At 36.1% G+C, this 21,065-nt stretch overlaps 1 protein-coding gene across 4 annotated transcripts in view; it reads right to left on the minus strand.

The window, feature by feature from the left end:
• Positions 1–21,065, minus strand: part of LOC106879893 (exosome complex component RRP42) — a 57,068-nt gene that overhangs the window by 5,225 nt on the left and 30,778 nt on the right. For 3 of the 4 annotated variants that reach the window (XM_052966433.2, XM_014929631.3, XM_089349047.1), the window contains exons 2-6: positions 13,454–13,555; positions 11,615–11,709; positions 7,809–7,974; positions 3,916–3,986; positions 3,212–3,335 (exon numbers count right to left, since the gene is read on the minus strand). In XM_052966433.2, the coding sequence (XP_052822393.1) occupies positions 3,212–3,335; positions 3,916–3,986; positions 7,809–7,974; positions 11,615–11,709; positions 13,454–13,510 (513 nt within the window). In that variant the 5' untranslated portion in view covers positions 13,511–13,555. Of the gene's footprint in view, positions 1–3,211; positions 3,336–3,915; positions 3,987–7,808; positions 7,975–11,614; positions 11,710–13,453; positions 13,556–16,473; positions 16,993–21,065 lie in introns of those variants that run through there. The other variant, XM_014929630.3, reaches the window with a different exon arrangement.

The raw sequence follows: 21,065 nt of genomic DNA on the forward strand, positions 1-21,065 counted from the left end.
TGTGATAGTGCATGATGAATTCAAAATAATGTAAATCAATAAGCATTACATTTGTTAGATTAATCTGAATGCTAAAGGGTTAAAAGCCACCCTATCAGGCAGCTTTTAATCTAGCTCCTATGGAGGGGATCTTCATTAGGCCTTGGGCCCAACAATGACACTTCATGCATTGAGTACATATTGAATTTTATTAAACTTGACCAATATTTTTCAAGCAATGAACAATTTACATCAAAACAATGATATAATTTGTCGACTTCAAAGTTATTGCAAAGCTGCATGATAAACAACATTTTTTGTCTTCCCGTTCAGGGGTCAGTACAATTATTTTTTCTATCTAACCTCTTTCTCTCTGTCTTTTACTACCATACACACCATTCAGACTTCTGATGCTACTGCCTTCCCCTCCACCACCATCACCACTGTCTTTCACATCACTTACTATCACTATCAACCGTGACTGCCCCGGCTACCACCACCACCACCACCACAGAAATAGATAGATTGATAGATAGATTGGTAGATGATTGACAGGTAGACAGACAGAAAGGGAGGGGGAGAGATTTTTTTTCAATTTGGAATGTTTTTTACCATTTATTTACTTAGTATTTTACCCTTGTATAGCTACTGGCATGAGATATGAATTCAAGGATGATGACTTCTTTTAGGGTGGGGAATATAATGAAAAAAGAATGGGGTGTGGTCATCACTAAAATGATAGTATTCAGCATGTGGGCGACAGCAATTTCTGTCAGAGACATGGCTTAACAAAGTTGTACAGCATCTCCCTCTTTCTCTCACATACTCGCTCTTTCTTTTTTATTATTACTCCCACTGCCACCATCAACACTACTACTTTTAATAAAACATCATCAACTCTCCTTAAATTTCTTTGTCTCTCTCTCTTCGCCACTGCCCTCACAATCTCTATGCCTACTATTACTCTCACCCCATTGTGAGAAATAGGATTGTCATTGAATAGTGAGAGAAGGTGTCTAAGTGTGACACATTGACACACAAATTAATTTTCGCATTCATTATATAAGATGAAGTCAAGGCAAGGAGACAGTAATACATACATCTACATCTATCTATATATGCGATGGGTTTCTTTTAGTGTCCATCTAGCAAATCGGATCTAGTCTTTCTCATTCGTAAAATGAGTCCCACTTAATTTTGCTCAGATTGCTTTCAATTTTGGTGTATCGATGCAACTCTGAATTTTGATTATGATCAACCAATTACTTTATCTCATAAATTAAAGAATCTGATGTTATTTGGAATTAAATTTGGGAAATTTAGGTAATTTTAGCCAATCAACAGACAGCGTGGTATTACCAGCTTGTTACCATGACAACTGCACGTTGTGGGTTCACTGTTGTCTGTACTGTTGTTGTCTATGTTGATTTTTCATGAGATTCTTTTCACTCGCATATTTTGTTTTAATTTTTTATGTGTCAGTAAATTACATATTTTTCTGTGCTTCCATGTGTTAGTATTTTTCTGTATGTTAGTATTTTTACATATTTTTCATTTCATATATTTTTGGGACTCATTGATTCAGATAGCTGGATTTATGATTTCACTAGGTTAATTCTATTCATAAAAATTTTAATTAGGAGTATTTCTTAAACCATTAGCAACACATTTCAACAGCTTAACTGAAACTTAGCCCACATAACAGGAACTGAGAGGGATATCGTGGAAAAGAGAAACTGTGGGTGATACAGATAATTTGACATTATTTTTGAATTCTGCATGCAAAAATATACAAGATACAGATATTCTTTTCCTTGAGACAAATTCTTTGTTGACTAGTGTTATTCTTATCGTAGTTTACAAATCCAAGCATGAAAACATTATTCAACTTTGGAGTTTTGGAGACAGACGCCCTCTTTCACACACACACACATGCATTTATATATTAATGATGTACATAAATACATGGCAGGTATACATAATACTGAAATACGCCTAACGTAAATACATGCAGACAAATATATTAAAGTAGCAAATTAAAAAAATACAATCAACAAAGAGACAAAAGAAACCTTAAGATGAAACATGTTGATTTTATTAGGTATTTCTTATTTCTTTATTGCCCACAAGGGGCTAAACATAGAGGGGACAAACAAGGACAGACAAAGGGATTAAGTTGATTTCATCGACCCCAGTGCGTAACTGGTACTTAATTTATCGACCCCGAAAGGATGAAAGGCAAAGTCGACCTCGGCGGAATTTGAACTCAGAACGTAACGGCAGATGAAATACCGCTAAGCATTTTGCCTGGCGTGCTAACGATTCTGCCAGCTCGCCGCCTTTATTAGGTATTTCTGTTTATTTAAAAACCTACAATGAAATTTCTGTTTATTTAGAAACCTACAATGAACAGGTCAGATGCTAAACTATAAATTTCACAGGGTATAACCTAAAAGTTGACACCGATCCGCTAAATGCAGAAAATTTCTGTCTCGCTATTGGCTAAAAATACCCAGTTTTTTCAATGTTTAAACCCCTGTAACTTTTTTCTCCACAACATCATACCTTCAAAGCAATGAGACTGGAAGGCTACATTATTATAGCCAATTTTCAGATTTTTTACTTCCTTTTAAAAAAATGGATATTTTACGAATGAAAAAACTAGATCCACCAAATCTACTCACAAGGCTTCGGTCAGCCTGGAGCTATAGTAGAAGACAAGCCTAAAGTACCAAGCAGTGGAACTGAATCTAAGAACATGCGGCTGAGAAGCAAACTTCTTACCACACAACCATGCCTGCACCTGTATTTAAAAGCTTTATATACTGATAACTCTTTCAAAATAGATGGTTTCTGAATAATGTACTTTAGTTGGCTATTTGGTAAGCTAGAGTGAGATAAAATACCATGATGAATGTAGTGAATGTCAAACAGCTTGATAAATTTGAGCAAAAGGAAATCATTTCTATAAAATCAGAAAATCTTCTTGCCTAAATCAGTGAATACACCACTCCATGTATTTCAGTATCTTACTGTTGCAGTCACAGTAGAAATTAATAAATTTAGGTCATTCAGTTAGAGGTTCACTTATTAAACTTAAATTATAGTTGTAGCTTGCCTATTTTAGAAATGTTACTAAATTTAATCAAGAGGAAATTTCTGAAAAATAGAATCTATAACTTCTGCTGCAGGAAAAGTAACAACTTTAGTCATTTAGGAATATTTCACCGACCTTGCTTAAAGTTACCAAACATGGACAGTATGTTGTGTCAAGTTGTTTGACATCATATGGATCATCTGATATCTCCAGTTCCATTTGACCTTCATCACCTTTTAGAACAGACACATTGGGGATTCTGAAACAAAGGAGAATAAAGGAATAAAGGTTTAACTTTACTTGCAACTTAACAGGATAACAGTAGCAATTACCTAACAGGTAAGAGACTACATTACCCATGATCCACAATCAAAATCTTTCAACGTATGATGCATATTACTACCACAAAATCTAGTCAATGCTACACAGTATCACCAAAACTGTCCATACAACATGCTACCATCAAACAGACTATGCACATTATGATTATTACAATGAATAAATATGTATGTAAACCAGAAGTGTTATATAGTATTTTCTCTATTTATCATACAGCTTCTAATCACAACATTTAAAGAACAAAATTTACAAGTACTGTACTAAAAATAAATAAGAGATAAGGATTATAACATCTAGTTTCTTGTGCAATATTAATATTTCCATAATATAGCAAAGCCCTTAGGCAAAGTATTCATAAATTACAAATATTATATATAAAATAAGTTAGAAAGTTCTTGTTTACAAAATGAATACTTCGTTAATAGATTCACAATATAGCAAAATTGTTCGGTAAAGCATCCACAGAAAAAATCAAACTGAAAATTGTAAAGATAATTTACCTGGTATTAAAGAGAGCTGCTTTAACAGCAACTGAGACAGCATCAAACAAATTACCACCACATTCAAGTAACTGGAAGGACAAAAAGAATCATCAAAATTAATATGATGATATAAAAGGACAACAATCAAAAGTGATATCTTCAAAAATACAAAATGAAATCATAAAATACTTTTCAAATTATCAATCTAATAAAAATGTCATTGTATCTTTTTTTCTTATTTGCATATTTTCATGTAGGTGAATATAGGTGTAATATTGTTTTTTTTTTACCTTCAATCATTTATACAACCTTGTTTTTCCCACTAATGAAAACTGACATGAATTAGAAGTTGGCCTATTCTCGTCCGTGCAGACACAGAGCTGTGTCTGTTGCCTATGGAAAAACCTCACATGTTGCTAAGCATATTATATTATATTAATCAAATCTCCTTCAAATGACACCTTGCTGTCTTATATAAAGACATGACACATGACACATTCCTTACTAATTCACCCATCACTCACAAATGAACATGATTTGGTAGCAGCATGCAATATGCCTTCACTTGTTTTAGGTACCTTCACCCTAGCTGAGCAGAATTATGATCAAAGGAACTCCAGATGTGACCAACCTGTCTTTTACTCTATCATAATATACCTAGGAAAGATTAATTATCCATTCAATCCTTTTTTTATTTTTTAATGGGTGTAATCTAAAGATTTGGTCAAGTAACCATATAGAAACTCCCTTATAGTTATAAGCTTGCTTACAATCCAATTCATGAAATAAGAAAGCATTGAATTTATGCTTTCTGATTCTTTTATTATTTTCAGTCATTTGATTGTGGCTATGCTGGATTGTTGTTATCTTCAAGCTCATAGTCAATTATACTAACTGCAGTACTTACAGACTGGCACTTCCTGTAATGATTTTAGGAGGAAGACATAGACAGAGCTGTGCAGAACAGGAGTTGAATTAAAACCACAGAAATGTAAATACCACAAAGTATTTTGGTCAATGCTCTACCAATTCTGTCATCCTTCACCTTGGTGTAGAAAGAAATTATCACTTTCTCTTGAATTGTATCAATATTAATTAAGGTTCGGTGCAGGCAGAGCTATGCGGTTAGTATAGCTCCAGACTGACCAAGTCCCTTGAGTAAATTTATAGGTGGAAATTGTGTGGAAGCTCATCATTTGTGGGTGGGTGTCTGTGTTTGCCCTCCACCACTGGTTCACTTATGTACCTGTGACGTAGCAGTTTGGCATAAGAGACTGATGGAATAAGTAAGTACCAGGTTTAAAAAGAAATAAGTACTGGGGTTGATTCATTTGACTAAACCCTTCAAAGCAGTGCTCCAGCATGGCCACACCCCTATGAAAAACAAATAAAAGTTAAATGAAAAAAGGAAGGAGCTCTCCACTGATTACAAAATTTTTTACAGATATCAGAATCTCAAATAACAGTAAATCATCATCATCATCATCATCATCGTTTAACGTCCGCTTTCCATGCTAGCATGGGTTGGACGATTTGACTGAGGACTGGTGAAACCAGATGGCAACACCAGGCTCCAATCTGATTTGGCAGAGTTTCTACAGCTGGATGCCCTTCCTAACGCCAACCACTCAGAGAGTGTAGTGGGTGCTTTTACGTGCCACCGGCACGAAGGCCAGTCAGGCGGTACTAGCAACAGCCACGCTCAAATGGTGTATTTTATGTGCCACCTGTACAAGAGCCAGTCCAGGGGCACTGGCAACGATCTCGCTCGAAAGTCCTTACACATTAAAGTATTTGGAAAATTGAACAAATGACATTCAATGTTTAAAAAGTCACACCCAGAGAAATACCAGTTGACTGACTGTTATAAAGTCACTCACAAAAACTCCAGTCTCTAAGCAACAGACATGATGTCTCCTCTCTCTAACTTTTCTACAATGGTATGTAATTCTCAGAGTGAGCTGTCTCACTCGTCTCTTCCCTTCATCCACTTTGTGTTCAACTTCCCTAACCCTAACTTCACCACGACGCCCAGTCCTTTCTCTTCAAAACGTTTCCCTTCTTGCTCTCTCACGAAATTCCAGGCATGCAGCCGTTGACTCTCGGCAGTTTAAGCAGACTGTTAACAGAATCTCATTGATCTCCGATGACCAAAGAATACCATGATCACTACCTCCAGCGAAAGCGAAATTGTGATGGCACCTGTGCCCAGCGTCGCCTTTCTGGCACTTGTGCCCGCAGCATGTGTAAGAACTTTCGAGCAAGATCGTTGCCAGTGCCCCTGGACTGGCTCTTGTGCGGGTGGCACATAAAATACACCATTTTGAGTGTGGCTGTTGCCAGTACCGCCTGACTGGCCTTCGTGCGGGTGGCACGTAAAAGCACCCACTACACTCTCGGAGTGGTTGGCGTTAGGAAGGGCATCCAGCTGTAGAAACTCTGCCAAATCAGATTGGAGCCTGGTGCAGCCTTCTGGTTTCACCAGTCCTCAGTCAAATAGTCCAATCCATGCTAGCATGGAAAGCGGTCGTTAAACGACGATGATGATGATGATGATGATAATGATAAAAGAGCCATAATTGTTTTGTATCAGAAAGCTACAATGACAGAAACTGTAAACATCACAGTACACAGGTGCAGAAATTCGAATCAATAGTTTTATTAAATACTACTGTCGATCTTTAATAAACCTAACTGGAACATAAATTGTTCGTATAGGAAAGAGTTGTCTCCCTGAATATTTATCGGCATCTGATGTCACACGTTGTTGGCACTCCATCGCTTACGACGTCGAGTGCTCCAGTTGATCCGATCAACGGAACAGCCTGCTCGTGAAATTAACGTGCAAGTGGCTGAGCACTCCACAGACACGTGTACCCTTAACGTAGTTCTCGGGGACATTCAGCGTGACACAGTGTGACAAGGCTGACCCTTTGAATTACAGGCACAACAGAAACAGGAAGTAAGAGTGAGAGAAAGTTGTGGTGGAAGAGTACAGCAGGGTTCACCACCATCCCCTGCCAGAGCCTCGTGGAGCTTTAGGTGCTTTCGCTCAATAAACACTCACAACGCCCGGTCTGGGAATCGAAACCGCGATCCTATGACCGCTAGTCTGCTGCCCTAACCACTGGGCCATTGTGCCTCCGATGTCACACGTACACGCACAGAAAGGAAGCAGGGCTTAAAAGATGCAAATATCTCTTAGTCTAAAGAGAATTTGAAACTGATAAAAATCTAAAGATTTATGAACACAAAAATAAAGTATGTTATGAATGTAGATGGTCAGAGCATGTGAATATCTTTAAAAAAAGTGAAGAAGGCCATAAGAAAAGTGGTTAATCAGGATTTATGAGTTAAAGTTTTGAAGCCAAAAAATGGCATGGGAACATGTGAAGTACATCAACAGGAACCAATTTGCAGGCAAAGTATTTTGAACACCTAAAGGTACTTGTTGATCCTATCAGTGATGGTGCCACGTAAAAAGCACTGGTGCTGGTGCTGCATAAAAAAGCACTGGTGCTGGTACCACATGAAAAGCACTGGTGCTGACACAAAGTAAAAAGCACCCAGTACACTATGTAAAGTGGCTAGCACTAGGAAGTGTATCAAGCTGTAGAAACCATGCCAAAAAAGAAAATGGAGCTTGATGCAAGACACCTTGTAGGAAACGATTCATCCAACTCATGCAAGTATGGAAAAGCAGACGTAATAAAAATTATGATGATGATTATCTATCTATACTAACATTAAGTACCAGTTAAATACTATGTTTATTTAATATCCCTATATAGTATCTTTGATATGAGCAGATTTCTAAAGGACATTAACAAAGGGATGTTAAAAAAAAACAAAAAAACAATAGTAAATACAAATCTTACATATTATAATAATTAAACATAGACAAATCTCACCAAAATATCAACATAAAGAATCCAACATTGCGAATTTGGAATGACACATAAGGATTTCAGGTCAAGAGCATTCAGATTTCCATAGGCTTGTGACAACATGGTGCTAATTTCAGTAGCCAAAACCTCTCCTCCACGACCCTCAAATTCTGGTGTGGCATTGGCTGAGCTGAAAAATATGAATTAAAAGAATTACACAGGCAGGTGTGTGTGCGTGCGCGCGCATGTATGTACTATATATTTTGAGTTGGCCATTCTTGTAAAGTAGAAAGTGTTTGTAGATTCATAGGTTGAGAGGATCACTTACATTCGTTTTATGTTGGATATTTTCATAGATAATTTGATAATGCATAGATATTGGTGTCCAGTTTTGAGAGGTTCTGATATATATGAGAGAGAGAGAGAGAGAGAGAGAGAGAGAGAGAGAGAGAGAGAGAGAGGTAGAGAGAGAGAGAGAGAGAGAGAGAGAGAGAGAGAGAGAGAAAGAGCACGTGCAAGCATGGTTGTATGCTTTCCAACCACATGCTCATGGGTTCAGTCCTGTGCAGTGTCTTCAGCAAACGTCCTTGACAATAGCCCCAGATCATCCAAAGCTTTGTGAGCAAATTTGGCAAACAGAAACTGAAAGAAGCCTGTCATACCATCATGTGTGTCTGTGTGTGTACACCCTTGTTTTAACATTATGTGATGGTTGTAAACGAGCATCAACGTTATTCATTTCCAGTCTTCCATGAAAAACATGACTGCCCACAGGGAAATATTATCTTGCTTGGAGACAGGTAAGGGTTGGCAACAGGCATGGCATCCAGCTGTAGAAAATCCACCTCAAAAATTCCGTCTGACCCATGCAAGTGTAGAAAAGTAGACATTAAATGATGAAGATACTTGTCATCATCATATCTGTTTCCCCATGCTGACATCAATTGGACAGGTGTCACATCACCTCTTCCCATTCAATGCAGCCCGTCATTTGGTACACAACAACTCTCTAGCAAATCTCTATTGCTGTGTAGGCTATACTTTTTTTTTTTTTGATTTGATGTCCTTCCTATGTAAAAGTATGTCCTTCCAAACAAAAAGTATTGTCAGTGATCTCATAGTGTAGAGTGTCACAGGCATTTGTCAGACTAAAAAGTCAGTTTTATCCTGAATCTATTTTTATTAGGAACTAACAGAAATACCCGGCGTTGCCCGGGTTAAAGAGAGTAATGAAATCTAAAAACGCCGTCTAGACTACGCATCATCTTTATATATAGAGATGTATATACACACACGCACCCAAACACACGTATATATATGTATATCAATATAAATATATGAAAGTCAATGAAGTTTCGTAAAAGAAGGTGATCATGAACATACTTTCTTGCTGTTGTGATTATAACACCTCATTGTAAACTATGTTCCTTGTTTTCCCTTGTGGAGCATATACAAATAGGTTTTTTGTTGCTGCCCACTCTTGAGCAGCCAACATACAGTTGTCCATGTGAGAAGCAGGGCTCTTCCAAGAGAAGACCAGCTACAGACAGTGTTTGACCCTGATATTTGTTTATGGACATGGCAAAAGTCACACGAAGGGGGAATTGTAGTCTTCTGAATGTAAAAGGAATGTCTGCTCCTGATGGAGTAAGAGGAATTCTTGAAATAAAGACGTCATCCCCTTTTGCACATCCAGAAAGAATGGTAGCCTCGATAACGTGTGACATCGTTTTCTAAATAATGCTCATCTGTTATGTTCGGGTTAAAATTTCATCAACATCAAAAATATATGAATTTTCATGGGAGATATGGCCGTTATGCAAAGAATATAATTTCCAAATTTCATAAAGATCCATTCAGTACTTTTGACGTAGTTTTGGATAAGAAAACAAATGACTAATGTGTGTGTTTGTGTGCATGTGTATGTGTGTGTGATGGGTGTATATATGTATAGATATCTGTATGCATGTATATATGTATATATGTGTACATATTACATGTACATCTATATATATATACATCTACACATATGTATACATATACATGTATGTATAGATCTATATATATATACATATACGTGTACATCTATATGTATACATGTACATCTCTCTCTCTCTCTCTGAAAGTATCTGTCATTACAGTATCGAAATGGTGTACATATACATGTATATGTATACATATACATCTCTCTCTCTCTCTCTCTTTCTGTCTCTCTCTTTCTCTCTTTCTCTCTCTGTGAAAGTATCTGTCACTACAGTATCGAAATGTGATTGTTTCAGTTAGTGGAATAGTTTCATTTTTAAAGTGAAAGTATTTGACATGAGTGTTTTTGTTTCACTTTTGACACGTAATACTTAAATAGTGGAGGAGATATTATGTTGCTGTGTGCTCGAACTCTGCAAGAAGTTAATAATTTTTTTTTACTAAAACACAACTGGAACCCTAAGTAAGGCATGTGTAAAATTTGAATGAAATTGGTTGCGTAGTTCTCGAGTTTTAGGGATTCACACAGACAGACAGACAGACATTCTCATTTTTATATATATAGATTACTGATCTTCTAGACAGATTGCCTGTGCTGTCACTTGAAGAGCTCATGACTTGTTCATTTATTCATCTCTTCCTATTGGCATAGTTTCTATAGTCATATTACCAACAATTTTCCAGAGTGGATTAGGTGCAATAACAAAGAAAAGTGTAGTTAATCCTGGATTAAGTTTGGATTGCAGTTAACAGTTCCACAATAATTGGACTTCCAATTTTTGATGGCACATGCAGTAATACAGATTTGTTATATCAAGATGTCAATAGATAACTTATGGTTTGTTATTCTTATCTGTAATGACTCACAGCTTTCATTTTGCCAAAAACATGGTTAAACAAATAATTAACTGACTACCAGATAAGGACATTGAGGAACATGTTATGAATGGTCTTCAAGATCTCCTACCTTAACTATTTCTGACTTTTTCTTGTGATGCAACTTCACTAACATTCAGGAATTATTAACAGCAATCAATGATTACTGTTAATAATTTGCAAACTTGACAGATAATCTCTGTCTAAAAGCTTAAAGGTAAGATTGGAAGTTTGTTTGGAAATAGAAGCATATTTTGAACAAATGATATGAATATAACAAATTTTTATTACTTTATAAAAAAGTTATATTTGCATAAAAATTTTCTACTTTAGCTTTTGCTAGCATTTGTTACTATATAAAAACTTATGGCAGACAATCTATGTTTTATATGTATATCAGATAGAGGCGTCTCAATAGTCTGGTCACACACAGCCTCTCTAGTGCAAGTGGAGTGATAAAATACACCCAGTCTATACTGTGCAGTAATTAGCAATAGGAATGGTATCCAGCAATAAAAGCCATTACCAAAAAAGAAAACAAGTCATACACAAAAGTAAAGATTGCTGGGTTTCTCTGCAATTGTCTGTATTCAATGATAAATTACAAGTGACAAGAAGCTGTATTAGAACTGACTCATCTAATCTATGCTTTCACAGAAAAACAGATGTAAAACAATTATTCTAATGCTTGTATTTATACTGTCAACAAATATGTACAGAGCAGTAAGTTTCAATAAATGTTGAAGCCGACTACATAATTTACTTACTTTAGTCACAACCTTATAATTATGCAAAACATTTTTTGACTTCCCAAGAAATTAGTTGTAACAGGCAGTATATTGCCACACATTAGTTATAAAGAGTGAGACTAAAACCACATGGTTGTAAAGCGAATTTCATAACATTACAGCCATATCTGCACTTAAAGTTAATTCATTAAACAAAAAAAAATATGTTAAGATAATCCTTACCAGTCAACAAAGAACTCTAACCGACCAAGGTCTGGTTTAATTGGTTCTGGTGGACCTAATTCTGCTTTCACTCCAACTAATACATCAGTATTGGCCTGGAGAAGATATGGTAAATATTTACACACAGTTATTTATTTAGACATTTGAGCTTTATATAAGTACAAAAAAAAAAAAAGATTAAACTTTGTATGGTACTTAGAAGAGGCAGACATATGGAGAATACATGGAGATGAGAAATAAATGACAGTGAGAAAATTGTGGGTTAAGGTAGTTTGAAAATGGAATGATTCAGGATAACAACAGAGACATGAAGTTTTGTAACCTCATATGGCTTGTAGAAAAACATCAAAATGATAATATTTTAATAGTGCTACTCCACTACTTTGGATACATTTTTCAAGGGAGACACAATAATGGTAAGTAAAGCTTTGCATTCTCAATATAAAATATCTTCTCTGAAAGTGTTCCACCAATTATTTTAAAAGAGATATATGCATGGCTGAAACGAGTAAAAGAGTAAGTAATATACTTGTGTATAATTGTCCATGCAGTTTTTTAATAGAAAAATTATCAATGGTCAATTGCTATAATCAAGAATGTTGGTTTCAAATTTTCGCACAAGGCCAGCAAATTCAGGGAGTAGGTAAGAACATAAAGAACATAAAGATGGACAAAATGCCACTGAACATTTTGCCCAACATGCAAATAATTCTTCCAGCTCACTGCTTTAGCCATGATCAAGAATATTGACAATTCACATAGATCAAAGAATTATATCAAAAACTTTTTTATCCCTTGCTAAGCTAACTAATTTGCTGGACATTAAAAAGAAAAATTTACATTCTGGATTGATGGTGGTTATAGTATCAGCAAAATTATTGTATGGAATGCATATGAGATAGCTGAATGATGAAAACTAACAGGTAAATAAAATAATTACACTTGTGCTTAGCACAAAACATAATTATGATGTCAGGTTCTAATTTAAATATGAACATTTTAAAACAAATGGGTTTAAATCAGAGAACCAAAGACAGTAAATCAGGAATAGCATGACAATTATATAGTTAAAACAAGTAATGTTTAATCTACCACACAACCATCAACTTATTCCCAAAAAGTGCGGGTGGCACATAAAATACACCATTTTAAGCATGGCCGTTGCCAGTACCACCTGACTGGCCTTCATGCCGGTGGCACGTAAAAGCACCCACTACACTCTCTGAGTGGTTGGCGTTAGGAGGGGCATCCAGCTGTAGAAACTCTGCCAAATCAGATTGGAGCCTGGTGTAGCCATCTGGTTTCACCAGTACTCAGTCAAATCGTCCAACCCATGCTAGCATGGAAAGCGGACGTTAAACGAAAACGACGATAGCAGGGGTTCTCAACCAATTTTTATCTATGGACCCCTTTGATTACAATTTTATTCTGGTGGACCCCCATAACCATTTGATGTTTAAAAACTAGCTTTATTGAAATTTCTTTCAAACTTCCTATTTTGTTTTGTGTAAGTTGAACTGTGTAAAATGTTAGAGAAAGAAACCTAACTGCTTCTTTAAATACATACCACTACATACATCTAAAGTAAAATTTTTTCAGGGCCCTTAAAATGCCATAGGATTTCCAGTTTACTATTTTGTTGTGTAGACTCCCAAAAATCTTATATGGACCCTCAGGCGCCATACAGACTCTGGTTGAGAACCACTGATCTACAGCATTGAAATCAGCTAATGTTATGGGCTTGAGATCATTGTTACAGAAATATCTGTTATATTAAAAAAACCTTCAGGTGATTTTTATTTATTACTATAAAAAAAAACAGAACAGGTGATAACTTACTAAGCGTAAACGGGCAGAACCACTGGTATTTGAGACAACATCTGTTTCAATTTCCATATATCTGTAATCATCACACCCACGGCCATCTTCTCGAAGATTATCCTAAGAAAAAAGAAAAGTTCTATAATATTGCATATTATCAGTTGCAAGTATAAGAGACCAACTTGCAATAAAACTTTGATTGCTAACACTATTAGGCTGTAGGTAATAGGTACAGGTTATCCAAGCAATAGAGACAGTTGTAGCCTTGCATCATGAGAAACACTACTTCACAAAATATGTATTTCAAGGGTTACCATACAAGATATATCATTAAATACTGTCATGAGTTTGCAGTTTAAATGAAGAACAGAAAGAGAAATGACTTGAAGTGACATGCAAGCATTTACTGTAGATTTTCTCATATCAGTGTGGAAGATTATTTTTGTTTTTTTTAGAGGAACAGATTTTGAGATTATATGATCAGATGCTGTCACCAACCCCTTTCAGGTAAAAGATTTGTATATTCCGCAGGTCTTCAAAATTGCAGAGCAACCAGTTTTAATGCTAATAAAAAATGTCAGCATCTGTATTGCTTCACACAAATGGTGACAAGCAAAATACGAATATTCATGCACATACACATGTGCACACACACACATATTGTGTGTGTGTGTGTGTGTGTGTGTGTGTGTGTGTGTGCACGTGTGTGTCTGTAGGAGTACTGAAAAGTTTCTGGCTTTAAATATTGTGAAAGGACTGCTTCAAGGCCCAACTTTCTGAGTTCTTTTACAGGGCTTAGAAAAACCGAAGGATTGTTGCAATACGTGTGTGAATCTGAGGGGGGAATATGTTGAATAAATTCATAATTAACTGATCCTCCTGTATTTTCTTTTACCCAAAGCCAAGAGAATCAGTTAATTATGATTTTATTCAATATATCCCACTCTCAGATTCATACACTTATTGCAGCAGTTCTTCACTTTTTCTAAGAACTTGGAAGGTTGGGCCTCTAAGTAGGCCTTTTGCAATACTCTTAAAGCCAGGAACTTTTCAGCGCACCCTCATGTACATAAAATATATACATATATATATATATATATATATATACATACACACATATATATCAATGGGTTTAATACAGATTCTGTCTTCAAGGTCCACTCACAAGGCATTGGTTGGCTTGAAGCAATAGAGAACACTTCCTCAAGGTGCAGTTCATTGAAACTGAAGTTAAAACTATGTGGTAGTAAAATAAACTTTTAATCATGCAACCATGTCTGGTCATAATTTCAAGACTTGCTAACAGTAGAGCTACTTTGGCATGTAATCTACAAGGGAGATTACCTTAAGTTACTTTTTACTTCACAATTTCTAAAAATCCATACGATGTTGGCTAAAGGTTTTTACAATGTTATCAGTGATGAGATGAAGGCAGTTGCATTTTTACAAGAAACCAGCACTAAATTTACATCATTTCTTAAGAAAGGTGCCACTTTGGTGTGAGATCTACAATTTAAAGGGAGATTATTTTAGGTTACTTTTTAATTTACTTTGTGTAAGTGCTACTTACCATGTGATCTATGTGAGCAAATTTACTTTGGTGGGTGATCTATGCGCTTATTTTAATCCTTATATGGTTTTCTTATTATTACAATAGTAAGAATTTTGAAAAAATACATTTACAATGTTAAGTATGTACAAAATAATTCGAAAAGTAACCTTTCTTGTAGATCACGCGCCTAAATAGCACCGAAACTGCACAATACTCTAAAGCAATAGACATACTTGCTCCAAAGTGCAAGGCTGAAATTGGAGGTCACATATATAACAGCAGAGTAGGAAAAACATCGTGAAAAAACTCAAGTAATTTACCACATGTACAAGTTTGTGAAAAACAAACTCACATTATGAACGGTCAAACAGATGTTTCGCTGTCTATAATGGAACTTCTTCAAATCACAAGTGAAAATAGTTTTAATTAATTACACTTCCGATAAAATTTGAAATCAGATTGTTATGGCAAAACCAAGAAATACGATGTACTACACTCCACTTTTTCTTTGGGATCAAAAGCAACTTTTTGTTCAAATCATGTTTAAACCTTGCAACTAATTCAGCATTAATTAGGTTCGATCAACGATTTGGGGGTTTGAAATTTTTGTAGCTGTGTCTTCGAGTTTTAATGTCACATAACAGAAATGTTATAGACATTTCGCAGGAAGCAAAGCTTCAAAGATAAATCAATGGTTCTTTATGATCATGATATCGTGTTTACACTAGGAAATTACTAAAAGATTGTACTACTGGATCTTGAAGAAAACAGAGCCATAAATATAGAACAGATATTCAGAATTGTGATAGCAAAAGGGGCGAGGCTCAACGTGAGCAAAGTCTGCGATGCATTTTGATTCCTAGTTGAAGATATTTTTTCTTTATTTATTCTGCTAATGTACATTGGAATATAACGAGTTTGCCATTGTATCAGGAAATTCTACAAGCGTTTCCCCTATTTTCTCCCAAACCAAAAGGCGGGAAATTTAAGTAGAGAGAGAAGTATTAGATACTAATATACACGGTAGTTGAACGATAATTACATAAGAATAAATATATACCAAATGAAAATAATTGTTGAAGTTCGAAATCTTAAGATTTAAGATAGAAAAAAGTATTGATTATTTACCTTGATTTAATCTAAAATATTATAAACTTAACATAGATGTACATAAATTGATAATATTTGTTGTATTATTAGTTGCTTGATATTTTCTTCTAAACAAAGCATAAAGTATGCTATGCAATAAGTATTATGTACAATAATGATAACGAAAATGATATGTACAACTAAATTACGATTATATGAGAACAGCACATGTAAACACATGCAGTGATGTTTTGAAAACACAATGAACACATGAACATGAAATGTGAGAAAACTATTTGAATTAAAGACGCGATAGAATACTAAAATAAGTATATCTTATAGACGATAGCATTTTTTTTCTTTTTTTTAAATAGAAGTTTTATGTGGAAAAAGTTACCTGAATTCCATGAAGAATAAATGTTTTTTCAGCGTCACTCAACAACACATCCGCCATTTTTATTAACTTTGGTACTTTCTAATATCTAAAGAGCTCCATTAGGCAACTAAAGCTAATCTAATTTATCTTATCGTAGTTATGTATTAGTTTCTCATTCAAAAGGACGATATTTCTGTTAAGTCAATTTAATGAAAACCACAATCTATGTTATCTAATTTAATATTATTGAAATATTCTACATCATACTTGAAATTATTTATGTTACAATTTGTATAAATTCTAGAACTGCATTGACCCAATGGTCAAATTAGTTACTGCTTCTCTGAAAGTTATTAGAGACATGTGGCGAATTATAGGGAATTCTTTCGGTTTATGATCACAAACTGACTGTGGAAATTTTGACACTATTCGGCCAATGTCCAAGCGGTCGTGGCACTTTTCCTTTCTTCGAATTTCTATGCTTTCAACAGCAGATACGATTGTACCCCAGATTCTATTCAAATCTTATATTTACTTCCCTCTCTCCAATTTCTTATTTTCAGCTCTCTCTCTCTCTCTCTCTCTCTCTCTCTCTCTCTCTCTCTCTCTCTCTCTCTCTCTCCCTCTCTCTCTCTCTCTCCCTCTCTCTCTCTCTCTCTCTCTCTCTCTCTCCCCCCTCTCTCTCTCTCTGTTATTTTTAGTTATAGGTAGGGATTCCACATTTGAAAGTACGGAGATTACGATTCTGATTCAAAATTTTAATTTCTTTTGCTTTCGAAATATCAATGCTGATCACTTTCAAATAGTGATCATAAACGAAAAGAATGCCGAAGTGACAACACGTTTAGTTTAGTGCATAAATAGAAAGAGGGAATGAGACCAGATAATATGTAACTCTATGGAGGGCTGAATAGCAGAAGGTCTTCAGAGAAGAACCTCTCCGTTTCGTGCAAGTATTTCAGCCCTTTAGCTCTTACATTCTAAGGGGGCCGGACCACATCCAGGTCATAACTCTTGGATACCTACTCTGCTGTAACATTCTGTGTTACTGCCTACATTGCAACCCTCCTGAATGGTTAAGGTGCTTCAGAGCCAAAGTACTTTGGGTGTTTTAAGAAGTTCATGCGAATTAACTGTGGGATGAATTATGTTTTTGTAATTCACTTCCATTCTTCTTTTGGCCAGATCTAGATCTTCTTAGCTGCATCTGCCATTACCTTTGAACCCCTGATTCTCTTTCCACCCAGAAATTGAGAGTCGTTTTATGAGATCATAGTTAGATTTGTCCACAAAACTTCTCGCACCACCTCTATGGTGAGGACTTTTGTTTGGAAGCCAGATTTTTCTCAGTCTGGGGGCTAAACCGTCATACATTCCGGTCCTGCGGGTGTGGGCTTTCTCCATTCTGCTTTTGTAAGGATCAATCAGAATCATTTGTTTTGATGAAAGTAAGTACAGTGTCCACGTTCATACCACTCTTGTTGATGATGTCTTCCATTCTAGAAGGTCTGTTGTGCACTCCATCCAGTATACCCTATTTTCACGATCCTATTGATACAATCATGCTAGGCTACAATATTGCCTCTGTTGGACTGCTCTCTGGATTTTCTTGGCATCCTTGTCTCCCCTCGTGTCCTGAATTACCAGGTCCCTCTTTGACTTCCTTTTTGCCTAGGCCACTCCCCACCACATTTTATTGAGTTTAGTCTGCCTGTTGGTCTGAGTATGTCCAACTATTTTCCTGAGCTTGAGGTTTTTTTGTTAAAGCATTCACTGCCTACTAAACCTTCCATTTCCTACTGGTTCTCAGCTTGGGTTGGATTAATCTTACGACCTCCAGATTCCTCAAGAACTATTTATAGGAAGGCTAATTTTGAATTAGGCGATCGAATTTCAGATTAAAAGACCCAGTTGAAAGAGAGAAGGAAATAAATATATAAATAAATAAATAAATAGGGAAAAGAGAGATTCATTTCGCTGATTAAGTTAAATAGTGAAGATTGTTGCCAAGTCCCAGTTAGTCAACCCTAAACAAATAGACCTGATATCAAAGGCAGTCAAGTCTTTTTATGGGAAAATAAGATTAAAGTATAAAATGTCTCCTGTTCTTATATATATAAAACAGGAGATGTGGCTGATATTGCTAGCAAATTGAGAGACCACTTACAAGCTCTTACGTTGATTCCACTGAGGTTTGTACTTTAGCCCTAGATCTGACGTGATTAAGTAGACTTACGCTGAAAGACACTCCAAGCTATGACCTGTTCATCTCATTACATCAGTAGCTACACCATCGAATGTATCCATTGAATTGTTTAAAGATAATGTGGGTGGGTGGGGTGGGTGCATGTGGTGTCTTAAGGAATCTAGTTACTGTTTCTAGCAACGTGTGCAACGGCATTGAGGTTCGCCTACTGGTTCGTTGTTATTTACAAGTAAATGTTCATTGGTTCGTTACCATTCATATATTGGCTTTTAACTTGGTGATAGGGACTAATACAGGATCAACAACGAATCCACTTGCTGCTAACTGTTGTTGGCACTCCGTCGCTTACGACGTCGAGGGTTCCAGTTGATCCGATCAACGGAACAGCCTGCTCGTGAAATCAACGTGCAAGTGGCTGAGCCAGCTCCACAGACACGTGTACCCTTAACGTAGTTCTCGGGGATATTCAGCCTGACATAGTGTGACAAGGCTGACCCTTTGAATTAGGGTCAGCCTTGTCACAGAAACAGGAAGTAAGAGAGAGAGAAAGTTGTGGTGAATGAGTACATCAGAGTTCGCCACCATCCCCTGCCTGAACCTCATGGAGCTTTAGGTGTTTTCGCTCAATAAACACTCACAACGCCCGGTCTGGGAATCGAAACCGCGATCCTATGACCGCAAGTCCGCTGCCCTAACCACTGGGCCATTGCGCCTCCACACTTGCTGCTAATAACAGAGTATCATCAAGTAGTACACCAGACATCAACAATGTTTTAGTCATTTAAATTCAGAACATCTTTATCTGGAAGGCCAATACTGCATCGAGATGCTATACACAGTAACTATTTGTATTCACCACTATTTTCCTCTTACACAGGTCGAGGGTTTCCAGTGACAGGGACCAGTCACAGTCACTCGCAGCACGTTCCTGGTGCAGTTCTGCATTCCTAACCTCTTATAGCACGAAGCTTTCGCGGTTGTCAACCACTTTCTCCTGATTGCCACTGTACTCTTCACAGTTGTCATCAAGAGGAATTCACAGTAACCTTATTGTTGATAGTGTAAAGCCCAGAAAAGAAAAATGCTTTGTCTAAATAAACATTTTCGAGAAAGTTTACTGGAGACAATCCAGACCATTCATTCAAACTTTTCATACCTCTGTTATCTAGAGGTCTAGCAGTTATTGCTTTGACTATGTTTCGCTGAGGAGGTCTAAGATCGAAATATGTCCAGAGTGTCACTTGCCTAAGATTCTGTCGTTTCTCATTGCATGTTAGCTCAATTCAATTTTTGATTTTGGAGTTGTCTCCCTTAGCTTTTTGTCTAATATGAATCATCGATGCTAAAGATTTTCTTCCCTTACTATGCGTGAAATTTTAGAGAGAGAGAGAGAGAGAGAGAGAGAGAGAGAGAGAGAGAGAGAGAGAGAGAGAGAGAGAGAGAGAGAGAGAGAGAGAGAGAGTATGTGTGTGTGTGTGTGTGTGTGTGTGTGTGTGTGTGTGTACTTGCTGCATTTGTAGGGTCTTTTCCATTGTTGTCGCAGTTATTAAAATTTAAAATTAGGTGAAAATTTTCAAATATGGTATATTGATGTAATTTTTCACGCCGAATGTGATTTTGTCATTCACTCATTCCAAAATTTTTTTTTGAAAAATATTACAAAGGTTTAAACTTTGATCATTTTTACCCAATCAGAAAATAAGATTTGGAAACTGGCATTTTCAGTTTGATAGCAAATGAAAGCAAAACATTAAAACGTCAAATTTTTATTAAACATAAGCAAAACATTACGACAATGAGAGTTGAAAGAAATATTGAATTTTTGATAAGTTCTGATGAATAAAGTCATGTGAAACGGTCAAACAGCCATGTAAATGATTTAAAAAGGTAAATAATCCTCAACGAAATTCTTTTGCGATATATTACAAAACAAACAAACTGTACGTTAAGGTTAAGGGCTAGGATTGCGGTTTAGGGTTATAATTAGGGTTTGGGTTAGAGTTAAGATTTAAAGTTAGAATTAGGGTTTAGGATTTTGAGTTAGAGTTGGGGTTTAGGGTTGAGGGTTAGGGTTAGGGTTAAATTTCAAAAACCGTGACCTCAACAGAAAAGACCCATACGTTTTTCCGTGTGATAAAACAAACGGCCGAACAGGCACAAAAACAATTTAAAATACTCAATGAAATTCTTTTGCGAAAAAACAAAATCTGTACGTTACACTGTAGTAATAATTCATTTCATGTAAACAATACATTTCTTGTAGCAAAAATTGAAAAACAAAAAATTCAGAATATAGGTAATCATCAAAGAAAATAGGTAAAGAAAATACACGTAGTAATTGTAGTAGTTTTAAGCAGACAACAATTTGGTTTGTTACAATGGAAACAGGAACCAATGTATCTGTGGC

This window comes from Octopus bimaculoides, chromosome 3 (assembly GCF_046866305.1).
Source record: "Octopus bimaculoides isolate indiv1 chromosome 3, ASM4686630v1, whole genome shotgun sequence".
Lineage (NCBI taxonomy): Eukaryota > Metazoa > Mollusca > Cephalopoda > Octopoda > Octopodidae > Octopus > Octopus bimaculoides.